This window comes from Crinia signifera, chromosome 3 (genome assembly GCF_055691185.1).
Source record: "Crinia signifera chromosome 3, ASM5569118v1, whole genome shotgun sequence".
Lineage (NCBI taxonomy): Eukaryota > Metazoa > Chordata > Amphibia > Anura > Myobatrachidae > Crinia > Crinia signifera.
The window spans coordinates 274,334,809-274,359,290 of record NC_139219.1 but is presented as its reverse complement, the minus strand read 5'-3'; the positions used below and the strand labels follow the sequence as shown (position 1 = coordinate 274,359,290).

Genomic DNA, 24,482 nt, shown 5'->3' with positions numbered 1-24,482 from the left:
TTAAGCACGCACCAAAGACTTTAATTTGGGGCACAGAGAATAGAGAATTTGTGTGAGAATGTATGAACAGGACACAATGAAGGGGACAATGGCATGGCACACATAGTTAATGAGTGTCCCTGTCAAACAGGCTCATGGCCAGCAAGTTCCATAAGGATAGGTCCTTTATTGGTTAGAATAAACGTGCATAGATAGGGAATAACCTTCACCTCTTACGAAAACTCATGCAGAAAAGTCTATCCGGGTTTCCATAGGTAACACAGAATTCAGAATAGACAGCCTGTGAGTCTACTAATCAGGTGACCGGCTTGCCAGATGTTTATTTCCAAGCGACTGTGTTGCCAAGGGGTGTTTATTTAGGCTGTCACAGTGTAAGTGGCATAAAGTCCTCTGATGCCAGTCTCATGACCTGTATATACACATATATTACATGTACCAACTTACAGTAATGTCATTTATTCTCTGCACTGCTCTACAACTGCAATGCCAGGAGACTTGGGTGATTTTACAGGGTAGGCTGGAGGGTGATTGTATAGCAATGATTTTATAGGGTAGGCTGGAGGGTGATTGTATAGCAATGATTTTACAGTGTAGGTTGGAGGGTGATTGTATAGCAATGATTTTATAGGGTAGGCTGGAGGGTGATTGTATAGCAATGATTTTATAGGGTAGGCTGGAGGGTGATTGTATAGCAATGATTTTATAGGGTAGGCTGGATGGTGATTGTATAGCAATGATTTTACAGTGTAGGTTGGAGGGTGATTGTATAGCAATGATTTTATAGGGTAGGCTGGAGGGTGATTGTATAGCAATGATTTTATAGGGTAGGCTGGAGGGTGATTGTATAGCAATGATTTTATAGGGTAGGCTGGAGGGTGATTGTATAGCAATGATTTTATAGGGTAGGCTGGATGGTGATTGTATAGCAATGATTTTATAGGGTAGGCTGGAGGGTGATTGTATAGCAACGATTTTATAGGATAGGCTGGATGGGGATTGTATAGCAATGATTTTACGGTGTAGGCTGGAGGGTGATTGTATAGCAATGATTTTATAGGGTAGGCTGGAGGGTGATTGTATAGCAATGATTTTACAGTGTAGGCTGGAGGGTAATTGTATAGCAATGATTTTATAGGGTAGGCTGGAGGGTGATTGTATAGCAATGATTGTATAGGGTAGGCTGGAGGGTGATTGTATAGCAATGATTGTATAGGGTAGGCTGGAGGGTGATTGTATAGCAATGATTTTACAGTGTAGGCTGGAGGGTGATTGTATAGCAATACTTTTATAGGGTAGGCTGGAGGGTGATTGTATAGCAATGATTTTATAGGGTAGGCTGGAGGGTGATTGTATAGCAATGATTTTATAGGGTAGGCTGGATGGTGATTGTATAGCAATGATTTTACGGTGTAGGCTGGAGGGTGATTGTATAGCAATGATTTTATAGGGTAGGCTGGAGGGTGATTGTATAGCAATGATTTTATAGGGTAGGCTGGAGGGTGATTGTATAGCAATGATTTTACAGTGTAGGCTGGAGGGTGATTGTATAGCAATGATTTTACAGTGTAGGCTGGAGGGTGATTGTATAGCAATACTTTTATAGGGTAGGCTGGAGGGCAATGTTCCCTCTAATTTTACGAAGGCTGTGTGCGGCAAAAGATTTTGGCTGTGCAACTTTGGAAGGAAATTTAAATTTTTGTGCGTCACTTATATATAACTGGAAAATGACGTTCAGCATTTGTGTTAACTTTACTTCAAAATGATATTGAAGATTTAAACATTCAAAACACAACACACAATGTAGTTAATGGGTGGAACACACATTAATTGAGTCCACAACTGCAAAAGGGACCACTGCTGCTTTGTGCGCTCTGTTGTAATGTCTGTGCGCACGCTCATCGAGTTGTGTGCGCGCGCACGTGCGCACAGCTTAGAGGGAACACTGCTGGAGGGTGATTGTATAGCAATGATTTTATAGGGTAGGCTGGAGGGTGATTGTATAGCAATGATTTTATAGGGTAGGCTGGATGGTGATTGTATAGCAATGATTTTACGGTGTAGGCTGGAGGGTGATTGTATAGCAATGATTTTATAGGGTAGGCTGGAGGGTGATTGTATAGCAATGATTTTACAGTGTAGGCTGGAGGGTGATTGTATAGCAATACTTTTATAGGGTAGGCTGGAGGGTGATTGTATAGCAATGATTTTATAGGGTAGGCTGGAGGGTGATTGTATAGCAATGATTTTATAGGGTAGGCTGGAGGGTGATTGCATAGCAATGATTTTACAGTGTAGGCTGGAGTGGAGTGTTGGCTCTTTTTTTATGTCGACATGCATTGGATTAACACCTTAAATAGGTCAACGTGGGTAAGGTCGACAGGGTCTGAAGGTCGGTCAAAAGGACGACATGCATTTTTGTCCCGATTGTCGACATGGACACAGTCTAAAGGGAACCGCGTCCCCTTGCATGGCTCGCCATGCTCCAGGCACACTATTTTATTCTCCCACCACGCCCTAGTGGATGGTAGGGCATTAAATATCGCCTGCCAGCGCTGTCGGCCTTTCCATTGTTGACCTAATGCTTGTGTCAACGTTCAGACCCTTGTTCTGACCACCTCCAACTAGAATGTCATGTAGTGTAACATTGTATGCCCTATAGTAATTTGTTACAAAGCGGTTTCCCTCTGAATATATCATTGATATTCTATATCTGCACATCACATGGTTATTTGAAGTGCTGCATTTTTTCTTGAACAGACTTAAATGAACATAATTCACTATTTGCTGCTATTGTACCTTTCATTACCTTTGCAAGGCCTAGTTTTTCTAGAAGGAGACAATGTCGAGCCCTGCTCTCAAATCCAGCGTATTCATTTTATGGGCAGCATTTTGTTTCCCCTGAACATGCAATGCAGCGGTAAATGCACAGAGGCTGACTGTGTTCATTCAGCCGTATTTAAAATGTTGTCAAGTCCAAAGGAGAAAAGTGAGGCCTTCTCGCATACAGGCGCTGGCTGTACACAAGCTGTCTTTGTTTATCTGTGACGGCTGAGTGACAGCCAGTTTCCAGTGGGTTTGCATTCTGTGCGCAGGGGGACGAGGCTGTGTTTGATGTGGGGATAGTAGCATGACCTGAGCATATCTGTCTGCCAAGCTGTGGTTTGTGATTCTTATCAATTTATCCCTGGAGTCTGTTTTTCAAGTGAAGCTAATCAAACACCTAGCAAGTCATCAGCACTTTGCGAGGCACTAAGCAAAGTTCAGTAAATGTTCTGGGATAAATAATAGATGCTGCCAATAAGCAGTCTCTTGTTACGGTGTTAGAAGTCGCCTCAACTGACCAATAGATCAATATTCGGTGATGCTGCTGTTACCAGACAGAGGGCCAGATGTACTAAGCTTGAAAAGTGATAAAATAGAGCATGGGTCCTCAAACTGCGGCCCTCCAGATGTTGTGAAACTACAAATCCCATCATGCCTTGCCACAGTTTTAACACTCCCTTATAGCAAAACTGTGGCAAGGCATGCTGGGATTTGTAGTTTCACAACATCTGAAGGGCCGCAGTTTGAGGACCCATGAAATAGAGAGTGATAAACCACCAGCCAATCAGCTCCTACCTGCCATGTCACAGGCTGTGTTTGAATTATGACAGGTAGTAGCTGATTGGCTTGTGGTTTATCACCCTCCATTTTATCACTTTACAAGGCTTAGTACATCTCGCTCAGACTGAGGTGAATCCATTGCCTAAACACAGCAGATGCCACCATTTCCAGCTTACATGTGACTGTGTCCACTGCGTGCAATGGGCGTGCAAGGGACCAGTGTAATGCATAGTTGCCTACCCTCCTGCATTCTGCAGGAGACTCCCTGAAATAGCAGCAATCTCCCTCTCTCCTTCATTAGTGTAGCAATCTTCCTCATGTCACCTAGCCCACATTACACTGTTACATTTTTGGGGGAAAAAGGAATGAGCTATAGATACGTTTACATTGAATCATCAGCACCATTTCCCAGCACATTACCAAGTATAGTAGCTCTTACTAACTGCTTTGGGGATCATCTACATTTGGATATACATCTTTTTAACAGATGTAGCAGTTCACACCCACACTTCTAGGTTCCATGTTCACAATCTCTCCATATATGGAACTAGACACTCCCTTTGGGTGGAGAATGGCACAACCCTTAATGGGGCGCAGTGCAAAATTCTACTGCTGATTATAATCTCCCTGAAACTAGTTTTCAAAAGTAAGCAAGTATGGTGTAATGATATATAATTTATTCCAATTTGTGGCACATCATGCGTAATCTTATTGTATACAATGTTCTCTCTTCCGCAGCCTGCAAAGCTGGATATTACAAGGCGGTCTCATCAGATTTGGTGTGCTCCAAGTGTCCTCCTCACAGCTTTGCCCTTCGAGAAGGCTCAACAGCCTGCACCTGCGATCGTGGATTTTTCCGCGCGGACACTGACCCGGCTTCTATGCCCTGCACACGTAAGTCACATGATGCCTCACTTCTCCTTCACATGTATGATTGGGAAAATGGGTCAATATCCATGACAACTAACGTGTGCTTTTAGCGGTCCTGCGAGTTTAATGCATTTCCACATGGTACCTTTTGCCAGTAACATTCCATGGAAATTGCAACATTGATTTGCATAAGCTTTTCCTGCGATTACTATTAAAGGAGCAGATTTAGCAACAAGTGATATCTTGTTATCACTGGTTAGGAACAATAAAGTGTGCTCCAGCCAATGTCCAGCCATGTTTCTCATTTTGCCATTTGCCCCTTATCTCCTATTTTGCTGTGCAGTCATTATATACACCAAAGTAAAATCTAGCAGATACTTGACAGCAGCTGCCTTACAAGTATAGGGCATTTTTGGAGGTGCCACCCATTGTGCTGCGTGGGTTTATGTTGCACTAAAATGAGAACAGCTAAATGGTTCCCACAGCCCTGTGACCTCTCTGCCAGGGCTCGCTATAAGGAGACTCATTGTCATATAGAATTATATGTGATCACACATCAGCTGTTTTACAGTCTCCAGCAAGTGCCATTGATTTATCTGAATATTAGCATTATCCCTAGGAGGCATTTTGTGCTCAGCAAAAATGGTCATCATACCTGAGACTCGCAGCTGATCTGTCTCACAATCCAAACCTACTAGTCTCCTCGTGTCTGGGAATGCTTAGCACTGGCCTGAAATAACAGCCGTCATGTACATCTTCATGTGTTTTTAACTGTGCATACATTGGATGTAAAATGCCTTATGTGTAACATGTGTTGCAAGGGAAGGTTTCCTATGTTTTTGATGCAGAACATGGAGGCTGCCATAGTGACCTCACACATTGTGGACCAGATGCACTAAGCTTCAAAACTGATAAAATGGAGAGTGATAAACAGCCAGCCAATCAGCTCCTACCTACCATGTCACAGACTGTGTTTTAATGTCAGCCAGGAGCTGATTGGTTGGTTGTTTAGCACTCTCCATTTTATCACTTTTAAAGCTCAGTGCATCTGGCCCTGTACAGAGAGCTGTATAAATGTATATCACTTTATTTTTCTTTACTCACAATTTTGATGTTTCAACAAGAAAAGGATGTAGAAATTGGTTACAGAATGCAGTGTTGGTAGTAGATAATTGTGTTTATTTACGTGGGGCAGATGTTGCCAGCAATATACACTGTGTGCACTAAGAAACCTGTGAATGATTTTCTGAGGAAATACAGCAGTTTTTTCTCTGTAACTTTTCCCTTTTTGTGTCACTTTTTAAGTAACTGCATTAGCATTGAGCAACTCTTGCCTATGTAGCCCCTATGATGAATACATGCCAAGATCAGACCTGAACACAGTGCAGAAGAAAGATAATGGGGTACATTTACTAAAGCTGATATTACCAATAGAAATTTATCAGATTTGGGGCCAGATTCTCTAAGCTTCAAAAGTGATAAACTGAAGAGTGATAAACAGCCAGCCAATCAGCTCCTACCTGCCATGTCATAGACTGTGTTTGAAGAAAGTCAGACAGGAGCTGATTGGCTGGCTGTTTATCACTCCCCAGTTTATCACTTTTGAAGCTTAGAGAATCTGGCCCTTGATCATTTTCTAGCATGCAATCGATAAATGATAGACAGAATCTGTTTGGTTGCTATGGGCAACATGACCTCTTAACGGTGTTAGCCTTGCCATATGACCCAGTGCATGGTTTGTAGTGCTATATTTAGAACCAGCAATTTGCGGAGGAGGCATATTTGGGAGCAGTACAAAAATTTGATTTCTTTTGTCATTTATATAGCAACATATTTGGGCGGAGGGATGTTCTATGGGCAACCAATCAGAATCTACTTCTTATGTACTTACCACCCTCTAAAAGATATTAGACAGGATCTGATTGGTTGCCCGGCATCCCATGTGAAATAAAAATCACATCATACTAAATTTCCTCCATATTGCACTAGTTTGAAATACTCATAAAGTCCCTAGGGCCGGATGTACTAAGCTTGAAAAGTGATAAAATAGAGCGTGATAAACCACCAGCCAATCAGCTCCTACCTGCCATGTCACAGGCTGCGTTTGAAAAATAACAGGCAGGAGCTGATTGGTTGGTGGCTTATCACTCTCCATTTTATCACTTTTCAAGGCTTAGTACATCTCGCCCCTAGTCTCATCATTAATTTCAGCCATTTCCAGGTTACACTGAGCAGTTCAGTAGTTATATTTAATTGAAGAGGTGGTTTGAAAATGTAAGGTTGCAGCTAGCTGTGCACCATACAAGTCACCTGTCTCTACCTCTCTGCACATATGAGCCCCATTCTAGGCATTAAGCCCAGAACAAGTTATTCAGTACGTTTAGCAAATGAATCAACCTTTCTTTTCTTTGTTGATTTCAAATCAACAAAGCAGAGACATTGATGATAGAACACTATTGCATTCAAATGTACAGAATACCCAAAATATTTTGACTGTGCCCCTTTAATTAACTTAATAAAAGCCATGTGCTTGCAGGCAGTATATTCTTTGTTTTGTATTGAAGCGCATGACTTGGGCAGAAAATACCTTCCCTTCCCTCCAGGCTTCAACTAGCACAATTATATATATATATATATATATATATATATATATATATATATATATATATACAATTGCTTCATCTGAGTGCCGGAAAAGCATGTGCCGGACCAACTTGTTCTATATATATATAATGTAGAGATCTGCTGGCACTCCTGATGACCCCAGTCAGGGCTGTATTGCTTGGGTGCCCGATACAGCCGTGGGAAACGACCAATATGCACATATCTGAGTAACGGCACTCACAAGCCCTGTGAGTTACGTTACTCAGATACGTGTATATATATATAGTATATATATAATATATACACTAAACATCAGCACTCACCTTTCCTAGTTTTGGGGTGCCCTATGGCTTGTGACCACATTGTTTAAACAGACATTGTAGGGGCTCTGCACACACTAAATTAACTGATATTAATAAATATTGGAGATTTAGTTCATGAATTGATCAGTATATATATATATATATATATATATATATATATATATATATATATATTTTTTTTTTTTTTATGATCAGATTTGCTGCTCGGGCTGGTATTCCCACAAGTGGCTTTATTGTTTTTTAAATGGCCATTGCAGCCCTATTAATCTTGGTTGCTTCCTCTAATGCATCCTGACAGTTATCTGCGTAATGAACCCTAATGAAATGACTGGTAGAACCTGCCTGTGAATTCTGCTGCTGCCGCCGGGATCTGGCTTGCTGTAATGTAAGGGCAGATTGAGAAGCATCGGCCATCCTTCATTCTCTCCCAAGGTCACGGATAAAAACGTAGTATACCTTGGCTGGCTCGTGCATAGTGAACATCTTTCAGTGGGGTTTATTCATGCAGAGTACGTTTTCTTCCCTGCTGGAAGTATCTGCAGTGCAGGCTTTTGGTTTCCTAGTGTTACCCTAAACTGTTGTCCCCTGCCATTCCTGTCGGTTTTAACCTTCAACTGAATTTCTTGTTCCGCCGTCTTCTAAGCATGTACAGATCTACAGAAAAGCAATTATCAGGGCATCTGCAGTGCCTCGGAATTTCTCCAGGGGTGCTGGCATAACTGATTCAGAGAACGCTGCAGCAAAATCCTAGACGAAGATGACGGTTAGCTGTGCGAGAATACTGAGTGTTGTGCTGCTTGTCACGGGAATCAGGCAGCAGTGTGTAATTACATGTGAAGCATTATGTTTGTGCATTATTATATATGTCTATACACAGCATAATGAGACAAAAGGGAGCCTATGTTCTTGAACTGAAATACCCAAAAAGATCCATTGTTGAGACTTATTTGTATCTGATAAGGATGTGTTAACGGCTTCTATCTCTTTAGTACTCAGTGTCATTTCTTATATTTTTAATGTTATAAATGTAGCTGTATGCCTTTGTATAACACGCGGGAACTGAGGCACGAGGCTGCCAGTCTCAGTGTGGTTGTTAGAAGAAATCCACCACAGTAGTTCCTTTTCCATCATCACCATGAGTACACCCCGTCAGCACTTGAGCGGATGGACACAATTAATTAGCTTGGCAGAGTACTGGTGGCACATCTGTCGTAACTTCCCTGCTTTCCCAAGACGCAAGCCATACAGCGTAATTTAAGGCCAAAAGAACCAGCTGTCTCTTTGTGAGCCATCCTGACCTTAAGAGAGTTTATAGTGTCATTGGTTTAATAGGAATCCGCTTTGTAAAAAATGTAGACCAGCAATTGTATTGGGAATGGCACTTCAGTGTTCTAGAGAAGTGGGCTTGCCTCTAGGGAACAGTGGATTAATTACAGGTTGCAATGTCTTCCACCACATTCCAATGCTTCACAAATGATTGGTTTAGGGTTCTAGAAGCCTTCACAGAATCTACTCCCGTGTTTGTTGTTGTGGTGGACTATCCCCCTACCTGTATTGTGTTCATTATATTTGGTGCGCAGCTTTTGTTGTAGATAAACTGCTTTTAAGCCATTCTCTAGAAAAATAATAATAATAATAAGGACAATCCAAAGTTATATTTGTAATTTCAAAGCTTGCTTCATAAGTAAGTGAAGGATGGCAGTAGTCGTGAAATAATGGGCCTCATTCAGAGCTGTTAGATAGGCTGCGTATATTCGCTGCCTAACAAGACACTGCACCGCCGAACGCCAGTCCCCTCCCCCCACCGAGCGAATCAAAGGTGTTCGCTCCAGGGCCTTGCACATGCACATAGATATTACATTTTGCCTGGACTTATACCTCACTGGATGTAACTAGTGGAGGAGTTGGGGGAAACCTTTCTATATATGTTAGAATGTATGAACATATGTTTATATAGAGAACAAATATTATGCAGAGCTATACAGAGAATATATTTGTTATTCACATTAGCTTCGACAGACACACTAGGAATTGTTTCAGGAAAGTAGAGTACTCAGCGGTTAACATGTGCAATTATGGAGAGAACATACAAACTCCACACCAGTATGCCTTGTTTAGAACTAAACCCAAACCCACAATACTTTGAGGTGGCAAATCTATGTATTACACCACTGTGCTGCCCCAAGCTTCTTATTAAAATGTAGTGATCTGGTTGTCATTTATAGTAGGGTAACATTGAGATATTAAGCTCCGGGATTGGTCCAGTCCTATAGTAAGAGATTTTAAATGAATGAACCTTGATGTCATGGTTGTGTTAGATAACTGAATCTTCAGGTTGCACCTTGCTGTCTTCTACATGTACATCGGGCAGCCAATCTCCACCGTCTACCATGTAGGGTCATTACTCACTTCCTATGCTTGAGACATTCTGGCTGGGGTTATTGTATGTGGATGGAGAGCAGGGATCTTGTTTTTACAACTGTCACAGGCTGCTACTTTATTTATCAATCGCCAACTACTTTCCTGACGTTCTTGGCAAGCTTTGAAACCGAAGACAGAAAGTCTTCTCAACCCTGCTCATTGCGATGACTCCTTCTCACTCACCCATGTCCACATGTTAATTTACCGGCTTGTAAATCTTAACTTGGATAATTTAAAGTGTTTTATCCACACCCCAGGTTGTCCAGAGACTCATAAACCATTTCCATTCATTAGACATTACCAGTGACTATTACTGTTTATCTGGGCTAGGAAGACGCCTGCCCTATAGTGCAGTATAATCTTTAGCATCGAGCAGAAAAATTACTCAGTGGTTTTGCACTGTTTGTGTTTTCCTGTAAGCCAGATAGCTGATAATGTATTTTTATAATAACCTGCCGTAATTATACTTAGCCCAGCTCATCCCTTTTCCATAGGCTGCAAATGCAAAGAGCTGTAATCTTCAAACCCTAAAGAGTTTGTTCCGTGTTGTACTCATTACATGTTATTTTGAGCAAGACAATAATTATTTTGCTCAGGGCATCTCCTAGCTGCTGAATGACAGTCCTCTGCAATCAAGTGCGAGAACAAAATAATAATAATACAAAACTCCTTGCTAGGCTTCACTTGCAGTTAATCTGAGCCCACAGCACACGCCCTCTCCAGTCCTAACTCGCCCAACCAACCAACAGAAAACCGTCAAAGTTTCCCAGCTAAACGAAAACAATATTAAAATTTAGGATTGACTGAAAACACAGCTTGGCTGCACATACAAGGAATCTTGTACATGAATTTGGGAGCCTCAACCGTTGCCCTTGGAATGCTACTATTCTCACTGAACGACCACTGGCCATTCAGGGTTGCTGGAGGAGAAATGGGAAGGTCAGTTGAGGTCTTGGTGTGATTAGTATGAGAATAGAACTCGGAAGGGTCTGGCAATCTGGAATCTGTATTCATTAACCCAGGCAACATTTTGGATGGGCTATGTATGTTTCAAACGGTAACAGAGTGCGGTGTTACTATAACAAATATGAACATGGTTCTAAAAACGCTAAATTCTCTGAAAGAATTCCGGATATTGTGGACAGTAAAGCTTTTTTGGCCAATGATTTTTCAAGTTTTCTTTATATGGATGCAAAGGATTCTGGGAATAGGAATTTAAAACAAATGAATTGAATTTTAATTCTATTTACCTATATCAGTGAAATAATGAATGAAATCTGAATGGTTTAGATGTGGTCAGTAATATAGATTTCCATCTTCTGTTTCCTGACTCTATTACGTGTGGTTTAGAAATGTATTTGCTAGAAAAACACACAAATGTGGAATAGATCTCATCTCCGCAGAGTGATTGAAACCCACCTGCCACCTCTACATCCGCTCATTCTCGCTGATAACGTCAGTAGACATTTGCCTGTCTCCTCCAAGATGTGCTGTTCAACTGTCACCCCCTCCTCTCCATATACCATCTCTATTCATATAGGGAGGGGGATCTTCCTGACCCATCTCTCTCCTCAGACCTGCCAGCATCTGCGTGCCTAGTTTTCTGCTTGACTGCCCCTGTGTTCAGAAGCTGCCTGGGCCTCGTCCCACATACCAATTACTGACTTTTTGCTTTCTGAGGATCTTGATTCAATGTGGCACATTTTCCCACGTGAAAGTGGACATAACAGTTTGGAAAGGTTCCCTCACGAGCGCTGTGTTGCTGAGAATGGGGAACGGCACAATGGTGTTAGAAACCACACGTTCCACAGTTTTAACCCTACCCAAACAATTCCGCAAACAGCTCTGTATACATAGTGTTCCTGGACCCTTTGCCCCCTCACTCGTCTCTGTCTATATGTCATTGTTCCTTACTGCATAGCTGATCTGAGAGGAAATGGTCTGGTTTAGACTTTACTTCTCTGTCTAACATCTACACCTTTGTTCCACAGGACCCCCATCAGCCCCTCAAAACCTGATATCCAACGTCAATGAGACATCTGTGAATTTGGAGTGGACTGCACCTCAGAATACAGGAGGAAGGTCCGATGTTTCCTATAATGTGGTCTGTAAGAGGTGTGGTGCTGATCTGACTCGCTGCCGGCCATGCGGGAGTGGAGTTCACTACACACCCCTGCAGAACGGCCTAAAGACATCCAGAGTGTCCATCACTGACCTACAGGCTCACACCAACTACACGTTCGAGATTTGGGCCGTGAATGGAGTGTCCAAGCAGAACCCTGCTCAAGACCAAGCTGTGTCCGTTACCGTGACCACTAACCAAGCTGGTAAGTGTCGCTGTTCTTTATATAATAATATAAACTATTAGTATTGTCCTGGAAATATGACCAAAGAGGTTCAGAGCTGGGTCTGTTGATGGCAGAGGTGTGTTAGCACTTATTGGCACCAGCGTAATGGCCTGGGACACACAATCTCCCTGTGTCAGAGAATGTCTGGCTGCTGGGAATCTGGACCATCTAGCATTTAGCAGCTTGAGCTGTGTGAAAACCTCCTGGCATGTATTATATTAATAGGCGAGCTGATTTGAATATGCAAATTATATCGTTCCTCGTTTTGTTATGATCCATGGGTAGCTCCCTTACCCATCAGCGGAGATATTTTTCTTGCTCAAATTATGACAGAAATTCAAAGTATGAATGGTGGCGCTTTGGGACAGGCGCTCCATGGGGTAGGGGGCACACAGGGAGATGTGCGCAGTCCCTCACTGGTTACTGAGGCCCATTTGTCTACAGTATGGGAACGCATTACAATGCAGCATTCAAACATATTTCAAAAGGTTTCTTATTCTGCTAAAGTTTTATTCCAGTAAATAAGCCGTTATAAGTCTGTATGGCTGAAAGTAACCTGCACCTTTATTGTTCTGTATATTTACCTAAATCAGCCATCACTGACACCTGGAACATGACTAATGCAGTATAGAAAATGTACTGAAAAACAAATTATATTTGTACATTTAGGGGATTATTTCCTGAGCTGGGAGTTCAATTTCAGATTGGATGTTGCTAGGGACAACCAATCAGATCTATTATATTCCAGAAGGTACGAAACAAATAAGAAATAGATTCTGATTGGTTGCCCATAGCAACCAATCAGAATCTGAAATAGAACTCCCATCTTAGTAAATAAATCCCTAGGAATCTGTCATGTGATGGTTACCTGTGATGCTGCTATCTGTACAGAATATGTGTGCCTTGTGATTGTAAAGTTTTGTGCTGAATATAAAACATGTAGATATAAAATACTGGATACCAGCCCGTCACAAAATAACAGTGATGTCAGTGACTGTGCATGCCAGAACAGAGCAACACTTCAATTGCTCCCTCAGGCTCCATCTAGTGGCCACTGGTGTGTACAACACTTGAATTCCTCCACAGAGGTGAGGAGCAGTGTTAGCCTTTACTTATACAGAATGGTACAAACGCTACACAGATATTGAAACGCACATTGAATAAGAAGTAGTGCTTGTCATAGATGTCATAGGTATGTGTGATGGTTTACATGGGCTTAATTAGGGGTTTGCGACCAGTGCCAATGCACACAGCGCAGGGGGCTCTGTGTGCGGCACCATTGCTGTCCCATAGACCTTGCTCCTGGTTGGTAGGGTGCCTGGAATGGTATTCTGCAGCCAGGACTGCTGCTGCTCTACCACATCTGAGCGAAACCTTAGAATTTAATAATAATATTACAATTACGGAGCTAAGCTATCCATTTCCAAAAAGTTGATTTGTGTGTTTAGAGAGAGCAGGGGAGTGCGTGTGCACAAATAGTGGAGTGAAATAGAGGATTGTAATCACAATCCATCACCCATTACATGTAAAAAAGAAAACCAGCTGAAGGGTGGAAAGAAAGAGTCTCTCTGTTGGTCCGCTGGTTCCCCTCCATTTACATGGGGGGGGGGGCTCTACTCTTCCCAACACATTTCAGGTTTTTTTTTTTTTTGTTGAAGGACTCAACAATCTTGGCTTTGCCAACAGACATAAACAAAATACGTTTGGGATCAGTTACCCAAACGAGTCCCCTCTTGCTCTTGCCCTCCATCACATCACAGCTTGCTGGACACAGGATACACCAATTAGCACTGAAAGTGTGTAAATAAATTGAACAAGCCTTTTCCCTTAGAGAGGCGACGGATAGTTTTTAACAGCTGGTGGCTGTTCAAAGTGAGGCCTCTTTAGAAATAAGCCAAGCACACGGATCATAGCCATTGTGCTGTGTGGTGTCTGATGAAAATATAAATCTGTATACAGACAATCGCTTTCCCTAATTACCTGCCCTTTACACATGCACCCACTGGTGTGTTTTGATTGGTGCATGACCCTGTACAGCTATTGCGGTGTATATGATGATGTCATATCCCTTACAGGTTTCAGAAAGAGATGAGTTGTTTTTAGAAGCCAAGTTTTGCAGCAGCCCCGCTGATTCATCTTCTGTACTTTATAACAGTTTACATGTTGGTTCCTTCCAGAGAGTTCAGTTGGTAGATTTACATTAATGTCCCTTATTTGTTTGACTGCTTTTATCTGTTTAATGTTGCTGTTCTCTGCCAAGATAATAATAGTCTGGGTGGAGTTATTTGCCCCGAAGGCTGAACCGTCTGTCCGCATCTCTCAGTTTACCAACACTGTGGTGTTATGGGTTATATACACTGAAATTGGAATCATTGGGTTCTGCTTTTCCAGCTCTGGGATATCCTGTTCTCTGCAGTTTACAATGAAACATTTGTTTTTCATGATTCAATATATTAACTTCTTTTAAAGCAGTGAAGTTTATATGTTCAGGATTGAGATCCAGATACTGCCGGCCACTGCCTGTGTTGACTTGTAGTTAACACCAGTCACTTGTGGAATTTATAGCCTGTTAGGTAGACTATTTGTGGTCATTCCCAGAGATATTCCAGGATTGCATTCAGTTGTATCTGTGACTCCTTTACACTTTTGGGGGATCTATGGACAGCATCTGAATAAGTATTATTTAGCCGGGCCACCAATGTAGGATTGTGAAAGTAATATTATCACCTGCTCCTTTCAAAGAAAAGAAAGCCTTGTTACGCGGGACAGATAGCCCTGACCCCTACTGTTTGAGAGTCTCTGAAGTGACTACTTCAATATTTTGGGCTATGGTATTGGCAAGTTGCAGCTGTTTCTCCCCATGTGTCCTTGGTGTAACAAGAGGCAGCTTGAGGATAGCGTGAGAGAGGGACGGGGGTCTAAAATAATTAGCGGAACATTTTCTGGAAGAACCATGTTCCAGAATAGACAAAAATAATTTATTCACTCTTCCGGGAGATTTGTGGATCTCAGAAATTAAGACAATTATTATTATTATTATTTTCCCTCATTTATAAATAATTATTGTAAGAAACCATGCAATAAACTGACGGTCATCCTGCTGTAGAGGATGCACTTCAGATCCAGCCCACGTCTCGGATGCCTGTCCGTCAGAGCCCTTTAACTAACCCTGTTGCTGTGCATAACACAGCATTAACTCTTGTGTGTTTCCCAGTGTGTGTGCTGCCTCTTTTCACCCTCCAGAAATGTACTTTCCCTTCCCTGGAGACAGATCCATCCCTTCTACTGATGCCTCATGATTGATTAGGGAAACAGAAGGGGCACAGAGCCGGTGTTTGAGTAATGTTAAAAAATCAGGAAGACACCAAACTAATCAAACACACAGTCAGGGCTTGTGTTTCAACAAGATGATGGATGGCACTTCTGTGTGTTTTCCTGTCTTGCTTTTAACATCTACTTTTTACTTTAATAACTTTTTTTCAAGGGCTAGGCGGCAATGTGGTGCTATTCCCTCGTCATTAATTAATCGCTTCCTCTTGCAACAACTTCAAAACCAGCACTTCACATGTATGTGGCCGTGATACAAAGAGATGCATTTAGAGAGTGTTAAATCTCCATTTACATGATTGAAATCCACAGCCAGCATTCCAGCCTGCGTCATTGTGGTTTTCAATGTGTTATGAGGCGACTCAAGGGTTAAATACACCCTAAGGGAAACTTGTTTTTTGGAAATGTTGTTGGAAGTCAGGAAAAACAGAGCAAGACTAGCAGCGACTGTACAAACAATCTTTGTGGAATGTGCTTATGGATCTCAGCTATATCTCCCTGTGAAATGGAGAGTGACGTTGCTTAGGAAAGGATTACACACTGTGGAACAGGCATGTACACATATTAGCAAAGACAACAATAGAGACATAGGTGGCTCCTACTATGTAGGGATGTGTGTTTGGTAAAGGATTTGTCCTTTTTATTAAAAAATAATGAAATAAACCTAGTCTGGACAAACCTGTGATTCACCTGAATAGATGAAAAGAAAAGATCATGTATACTGGGAAATTCCTCGTGTCTAATCACTGTTCTTTAATTATATTCCCCGTAATGTAGGGGGGAATACTGTACTACTGTCTTGTAAAGTTCTGTAAAATGTTACCTTTTGCTTGTTTGTTATATCTGATTTTGGGTTGGGAATTCCATTAGCCACGATAACACATCACAATCTGTGATACGGTGCTATTCAATTGCCCGCCAGATATTTTCAGCGATTATTCTCCATAGGTTTATGGCGAATTTCACTTCACCACCTCTGAGCAGGTGATACGTTTGGGGAAAATCACTCTTTCAAATTTCAGAAGCCCTGGGATACCCAATGACTAATTAGGCACTTTTGAATTATTTTTAATAGGCCAGTAATGATATTGAATTTTTGGGGTATAAACAAATAATCAAAATGTTGGGTATTGTGGTGGAAGGTATTGGACAGGTATATTGGAGTGCTTTTATGAGTGGGTCGGTTTTTTTATTTTTAGGCTTGCAGATGGGGGTAATCTTTTTACTGGAAGTTTATTAGAAAATGGCTTAAAATTTTACAGATATATACTTTTTACAGATATATACTTTTACCTATTTAGGTACCTAGATTTTAATTTCAATTCCCTCCATTGGGCCGTATTGAATGCTCTTTAGCGAGCTGTGACAGCGAACAGTGCTGATTGTTCGCGGGTCAGTATTCAACTGGTCTTGTATGTTAATCATGTAGTATGTTATGTTTATTTTTTAGATTTTCTTTTGAATGCTGAAGTTATCTTGAATGTTTTATTTATTTGTTATCTTAGATTTTGTGTTGTATGTTGCAGTTCTGTACAATGTTTTGTTTGTTTGCTTTCTATGTTGCACTTGTGCTTGTACTCAGGACTAGAAGTCAGAGAATTATGTACAGTCAGTGGGATACTTTATGCTGAAATTTTGCAGAAGATGATTGCTTGGAGGCGTAATGCATAATTTTACAGTTTACCATGGTAATGGCATCAGTGTTTTCGGAATCGGTCATCTGTGGCTGCTGTGCATGCAAGCCGTTTTGCTATATGGAAAACATTTCTCCATAAAATTAGATAAACCGAATTCACAAACGCTAACCGATTCCGAGTATTTTGGCATTGTTGATCAAACATGTCACATGTGGAAAGTTGTTTGGTTTGAACTCACAGAGAACTTGATGCTTTGCAAGTCCAGGTCAGGTTACAGGTTCTTGTGCACAAAGACTTGTTTCTCTTGTAATTGCCTAGAGGCTGGGGAACTTTAATTGCAGCTGTTTATTTCCTCCCAAGCATCTCTTGTCTTCATTGGAGACTTCAGCCCAGGGCCCAGGCCTGTTCTGCTTAACTGCAATCTGTGTTCAGGAAACACATTTTATAACACCTGGGAGCGAGGGAAGCAGGTCTTTGTAGCTGGCCCTGTATTGCCAGTGGGTATGTTGTCGAACACATTGATGGAACCAGTAAAACTGATAGGTGTTTAATAGCCAGGCTGCGGAAGTGAACATAGGATCTGGACCTGCTCACTGTGAGACACTAACCTCTGAGCTTTGAACTCTTACATATATGTTTGCTTCAAACAAAACCTGCAGCCCCTAAACATTTACTGCAGGCTAAACTGAACAACGGCTAAATTGCCCCAAGAAGACCAACAGGTGGTAGGATAATTGCAGGCTGGTCAATCAATCTAGGATTGTGTCCCCTATTAGAAGTTTAATCTAAAAATTAGCTAAAAGACACAGGGGTAAATGTATAGAGCTTGGAGAAATGGAAATTACCCCTATAAAGTATGTTATGTGCAAGGCGATAATGCACCAGCCAATCAGCTCCAATATGCAAATTGATAGTAAGAAAGTGATTGGCTGAAGCATTATCACCTTGCAAATAATGTTCTCCAAGCTTCATAGATATACCCCACCTTCCGTTTTTTTTTATGGTGGACATTATGGGGTCAATTTACAAAGATGGGAGTTCTATTGAAGATGGGATGGTTCTCATAGCAACCAATCAGATTCTGTATAGTATCTTCTAGAAGGTGCTAAATAAATAACAAGTAAAAGCTAATTGGTTGCTCTGGGCAATATCCCATCTTCAATAGAAACCCCATCTTAGTAAATTTACCCATCAGAGTCTAATTATAACAAGGTGTCAAATAGTTTAACAGCGCTGTTTTATAATCTAGAAGAGGAAATGGGCAGGTGCTGTATAAATATAAAACTCCAGTAATGTAACAGCGATCAATGTAAGAAATACCATGTATAATAATAAATATGTTTTCATAGTACATTATGAAATGCCCTTTATAGAGATCACAGGACTGCTCTGACAGAATGGGATTTGTTCTCCGCATTTAAAGGAATTAAGAGCTGCTTGCTATATAGCTTGTCTTGAAAGTAATTTAATCTTAATTGTAAAATTGTATGAGTGATTAATTGGCCAAACCCAGTCTTATTTCTCTGTCCTCTGTTCTCTTTATCGTCTTCTTATGGCTCATCACAAGTAATAGCCTAATTTGTCATGGGCAGTGACCTATTGTGGTGCTATAAGCAGTGCTGTGTGCGCGGATTGTCATTGCTGTATAAGAACTTATTACAATAACATGCTCTGTCACTAGAACCTGTCATTACTTTGTGCCATTATATCTTCTTATTTACTAGCACCATCCAGCCCTCCCAGTACTGGAGTCATCTGGGTGTCAGGGCTAGTTGCTGATTCATTAGACTTTGTTGCTAATGAGTCAACGTGATGTACCAGGTCTGGTTCCTCAGTCTTTATGAAAAAAATATGTTGGGTTATGAAATAAAAAAATAAAAAAACTAATTCTAAAATGAAGGGTGTTTCTCCGATCCCAAAATGACATTTTACATAGTTGCAAATTAAGTAGGAGATTGGCCACATCCTAAATTGCACAAGTCATCAGGGAGGCACCCTGTGAATGCAGGAGGTGGAAGGTTTTATATTTCTTAATTAATGTAATTCCTCTATTATTAACATAAATCTGCATTGCTGTTTTTAGCAGCAAGGAAGCACAATTATATTTGTTTGCAGCAAAGGGTGGAGTTGATAATAGTGGTGTGTTGCCTTCTGATACATTGACCTGAATCAGTTACTAAATGTAGCAGTCCATTGTTTTAAACAAAAATGATAAACTTGTCCTCCTCAGCTCCTTCTACGGTGACCCAGATACAGCCAAAGGAGATCACCAGACACAGCGTCTCTCTAATCTGGCCGGAACCGGACCGCGCCAATGGTGTCATCCTAGAGTATGAAGTCAAATATTATGAGAAGGTAAATATGCAATGTATAATGCCACTGGTTATTCAATATGTTATACTTGTTCCCACATATCACAAGCTTATTTTACAGAATCTAGAGGTTATTCAATTGCCTGCTAGATTCCCCAGGCTGGGTTTCTATGTGATGTTTTCACAAACGATTTTCACTAGTTGTTACATTAATGTGATCACTTTTAATGTACACAAAGATAACGTAGGAATATTATGGAGGCTGGTGGCTTATTGAGTCGGTGCCTGGATGCCAATTGTTTTATAGCGAATACTGCCTTATAATGAATACTGTGCATTTGTATTGCTGTACTGTTACAGATTAGTAATAGAATATATGTATTTTCTCATGCACAGGACCAAAATGAGCGCAGTTATCGCATTGTAAAGACCGGCTCACGTAGTGCTGACATAAAGGGCCTTAATCCCCTCACCGCCTATGTGTTCCATGTCCGTGCTCGGACCGCGGCGGGATATGGCGATTTCAGTGGACCCTTCGAATTCACTACAAATACTGGTAAGATCTTTTTTCTACGGTGTTTCTTATACCCCTTTCACACCGCACTTGTGAAACGGTATATTGCCGTTTTTTTTTCCATTTTAAAATGTTTAAGGCTGAGGGGGAAAGTGCCAGAGATCATTTACCGGTTAAAGATAACCAGTATTTCAAAACGTTTAAAAAGCAGAGTCCTACATGTTTCAGAGCCGTTTTTTATGCAGTGAGAATGGCTCTGAAACGGTATTTAGTAAAAACAACAGATTCCAGACCTGTGATAGGCTGTATCCTGCATTCTGCCTTGAAACGTCTTCAGGGGATTAAACGGGTTGACTGATGTGAATGGTATTTAACCCCTTCCCGACATTTGACGTACATTTACGTCATGGTCGGGAAGCACTTCCCGACACATGGCGTAAATGTACGTCATGGATTTAAACTGTCACCGCGTCTATAGACGCGGTGACAGTTTCAACATGTCTGCTGTCCCTGACAGCAGACATGTCCGTGCATGCCCCGGGGGGGCTGCGATGCCGCCCCCCCGTCGGCGATCGCTGTGATTGGCTGTTCAGTGTGAACAGCCATTCACAGCGTTTTCCTGTGTCACCGGCGAATAACGTTCGCCGGTGACACGGGATCAGAGGTGATTGGTGCTGTAAAGTACAGCACCAATCACCGCGGGGTGTAAGGGTGACACTGGTGTCACCCCACCTCACCCCGCCCGCCCCCAAAGGCCGTGATTGGTCCGTCGGACCGACGGACCAATCACAGCCAAGGAGGGAGATTTAAACTAACGGTGACTGCACTGCAGACGCCATTCCGGTCTGGAAAGCGTGCAGTGCGGTCACCGTACCCCCCTGCCGCCATACTGACCAGAAATACTTGCTGCAATACTTACCTGATCGCTGCTGATTGCTTCCTGGATCCTGTGCAATAATTGTGCCATACTGTGATATTGTGCTGCTGCACTGTATTAGTATTAGCTAGATAGATAGAGAGATAGATAGAGAGAGATAGATAGAGATAGATAGAGAGAGATAGAGAGAGATAGAGAGAGAGAGATAGAGAGAGATAGAGAGAGATAGAGAGAGATAGAGAGAGAGATAGTGTCAGAGAGTGCTATATTTTGTGCTGCTGCAGTGTGATATAGTTATAGATAGAGAGAGAGAGATAGAGAGAGAGATAGAGAGAGAGGCCTACTGACAGAGTGCTATATTTTGTGCTGCTGCAGTGTGATAGTTATAGAGAGATAGAGAGAGATAGAGAGAGAGAGATAGAGAGAGATAGAGAGAGATAGTGACAGATTGTGCTACTATTTTTTATATAACTGACTGCTGCCCCCTCCTTTTGTGCTGATCAGTATAAATTAACTGATCAGTAACTTTTTGGGGGCGCAGGTTTTTTTTTATATATAGATATACCTGTGAGTGCTGCTGCTGCAGTGTCATAGAGTGTTAGATAGTGTTAGATAGTGAGAGATAGAGAGATAGAGAGAGATAGTGATAGAGAGTGCTAAATTTTGTGTCTGCTGTCCCCGCCTTTTGTGCTGATCACTATATCTGAGGTGATCAGCAACTTTTTTGGGGGTACAGAGGTTTTTTTTTTTATATATACCTGTCAGTTGCACCAAAGGTTGTGCACCTGCTGCACCTCACTGGTAATCAGTGTCGCATCACTGATCACCTTTTTTTTTTGTGTGTGTGCTGTGGGGTATTTTTTTAATTTTTTTTTTTACACACACTGTGATTTTGTGGGTGTCCTGTGGCCGCTGTGCGCTGATCAGTGACGTACATCACTGATCATCTCTTTCGGCACAGGGTTGATCTATTTTTTTTTTTTTTTTGATCAAATTCCTGTTGCCTTTGAGCGCTGTTCAGTGACAGACGTTACTGACCAACATCTGTGCTCAATTTTTGGCGCAGGACCTTTTTTTTTTTTAACCCCTTCCTTTTTTTTTTTTTAACCCCTTCATTTTTTTTTTTTTTTAACCCCTTCATTTTTTTTTTTTTTATTGGTATAAAGCATTTTTTTTTTTTTCTGCACCACATACACACTACACACTACATACCCCCCGGATTGAAATAAAGTTTGTGCCCCCCCCTACACTATACACGTGTTGAAACATTTCACTACCGGTAACACAAAAATAAAAATGGCATCCCAAATGTCCTCCCAAATGTCCTCCCAAATGTCCTCCCAATCATCCAGGAGAATGTATTCAGTGGAGGAGGCATATGCCATGCTTGCTTCTGACTCTGACACAGGCAGTGATGCAAGCGGGGAATTTGAAGGATTTGCCTTAAGCTCCTCTTCCTCCTCTGCTGATGAGGGACCCCCTCAAAGACGCCCCCGTAGATCAGCTGAGATTCCCCCCCCAATAATTGATCTAGTATGGACCCCACCACCAGACAATTTTGAGCCCCAGGTTCCTGAGTTTTTGGGCATGCCAGGAATCCAATTTGATTCCACAGGTCTCAGAGAAATTGACTTTTTCAAATTATTTTTCTCTGATGATTTTATAAATTTAATGGTGGACCAAACTAATTTATATGCCCAGCAGTTTATTGCTCAAAACCCCACGTCATCATTTGCTAGGTGGACCCCTGTAGATGCAGTAGAGATGATGACGTTTTGGGGTCTGGTGTTTCATATGGGCATAGTAAAAAAGCCAGAAATTAGGCAATATTGGAGTACAGATGTTCTGTACAGTACTCCATTTTACCGTATGGCCATGCCCCGGACTCGATTTGAGACAATTCTTAAATTCATACATTACACCGATAATGCACAGTGCCCACCCAGAGATGATCCCACCTTTGACCGGCTATTCAAAGTCAGGCCGGTCATTGATCATTTCAGTGCCAAATTTGAAGAGGTGTACATCCCTGAAAAATTTATTTGTATCGACGAGTCCCTTATACATTTTAAAGGAAGGGTTAAATTCCGCCAGTACCTTCCCAGTAAGAGGGCAAGGTATGGCATAAAAATGTATAAGCTGTGTGAAAGCACCTCAGGGTACACCCACAGGTTTAGGGTTTATGAAGGGAAGGATTCAAGAATTCAACCGCCAGAATGCCCCCCCTCCCTCGTAGGTGTTAGTGGGAAAATTGTCTGGGATTTAGTGCACCCCTTCCTGGATAAAGGTTATCACCTCTATGTGGATAACTTTTACACTAGCATCCCCCTGTTTAAGGCCCTTGGTTCAAGAGGTACAGCAGCTTGCGGTACTGTGCGCAAGAACCAAAGAGGCCTCCCAAAAACGCACATTGCCCAAGTAATGAGAAGGGGTGAAAGCAGGGGAATATGCACCGAAAATATGTTGTTGGTCAAATATAAGGACAAGAGGGATGTCCTTATACTGACAACAATTCACGGAGACAGTACCACCTCCGTCCCTGTACGAGGTACCAGTACCCACACCTCAAAACCTAATTGTATCCTGGATTACAATAGGTACATGGGCGGAGTGGATCTTTCAGATCAGGTACTGAAGCCGTACAGTGCCCTGCGGAAAACAAAAATCTGGTACAAGAAGGTGGCCGTGTATATCATCCAGATGGCACTGTATAACGCTTACGTGCTATTCCGTTCTACCGGCCAGAGGGGGACATTTATGCACTTTCAAGAGGAAGTCATAAAGGGCCTAATATTTGGGAACCAGCAGGCAGAGGGCCCCAGTACTTCTAGTACTGGCCCCCGTATTGTACCAGGGCAGCATTTTCCTGATGAAATCCCCTCCACTGGAAAAAAGGGCAGGACACAAAAAAGGTGCAAAGTTTGCTATAAAAAGGGAATAAGAAAGCAAACTATTTTCCAGTGTGACACTTGCCCCGACAAACCCGGCCTATGTATAAAGGAGTGTTTTAAATTATACCACACATCTATGGAATATTAGGTTCATAATTTCACCGTGCTTCGGGGGTCTTGCTAATGCCACATAGCACCCACCATTCATTCCACCAGAATCTGAGCCGCAAAATCCAAAAATCACTCCTTCCCTTCTGAGTCCTGCCATGCACCCAACTGGTATTTTTTGGTCACATGTGAGGCATTGCCGTACTCGGGAGATATTGGGGCACAGATTTTGGGGTGCTTTTTCTCCTTCATACCTTCTGAAAATGAAAAATTTTGAGCCAGAACTGCATTTTTGTGTAAAAAATGTAATTTTTCTTTTTCACTGCCCACTTGTATCAAAATTGGTGAAACCCCTGGGGGTTTTAAATGTACACTATACCCCTAGATGAATTCCCTGAGGGGTGTAGTTTTCAAAATGGGGTGACTTGTGGGGGGGTTCCACTGTATTGGTGCTTGGGGGGTCTTGCTAATGCGACATAGCACCCACCAAAATTCCACCAGAATTTGTGCTGCAAACTCCAAATATCACTCCTTCCCTTCTGAGTCCTGCCACTTTTTGGTCACACATGAGGCATTGCCGTACTCGGGAGAAATTGGGGCACAGATTTTGGGGTGCTTTGTCTCCTTCATTCCTTGTGAAAATGAAA

At 41.8% G+C, this 24,482-nt stretch overlaps 1 protein-coding gene across 4 annotated transcripts in view; it reads left to right on the top strand.

Annotated features, from left to right (window-relative positions):
• Positions 1-24,482, top strand: part of EPHA4 (EPH receptor A4) — a 65,985-nt gene that overhangs the window by 20,942 nt on the left and 20,561 nt on the right. For all 4 annotated transcript variants that reach the window (XM_083178066.1, XM_083178068.1, XM_083178065.1 and 1 more), the window contains exons 4-7: positions 4,342-4,497; positions 11,813-12,148; positions 19,364-19,488; positions 19,842-20,001. In XM_083178066.1, the coding sequence (XP_083034192.1) occupies positions 4,342-4,497; positions 11,813-12,148; positions 19,364-19,488; positions 19,842-20,001 (777 nt within the window). The remainder of the gene's footprint in view (positions 1-4,341; positions 4,498-11,812; positions 12,149-19,363; positions 19,489-19,841; positions 20,002-24,482) is intronic.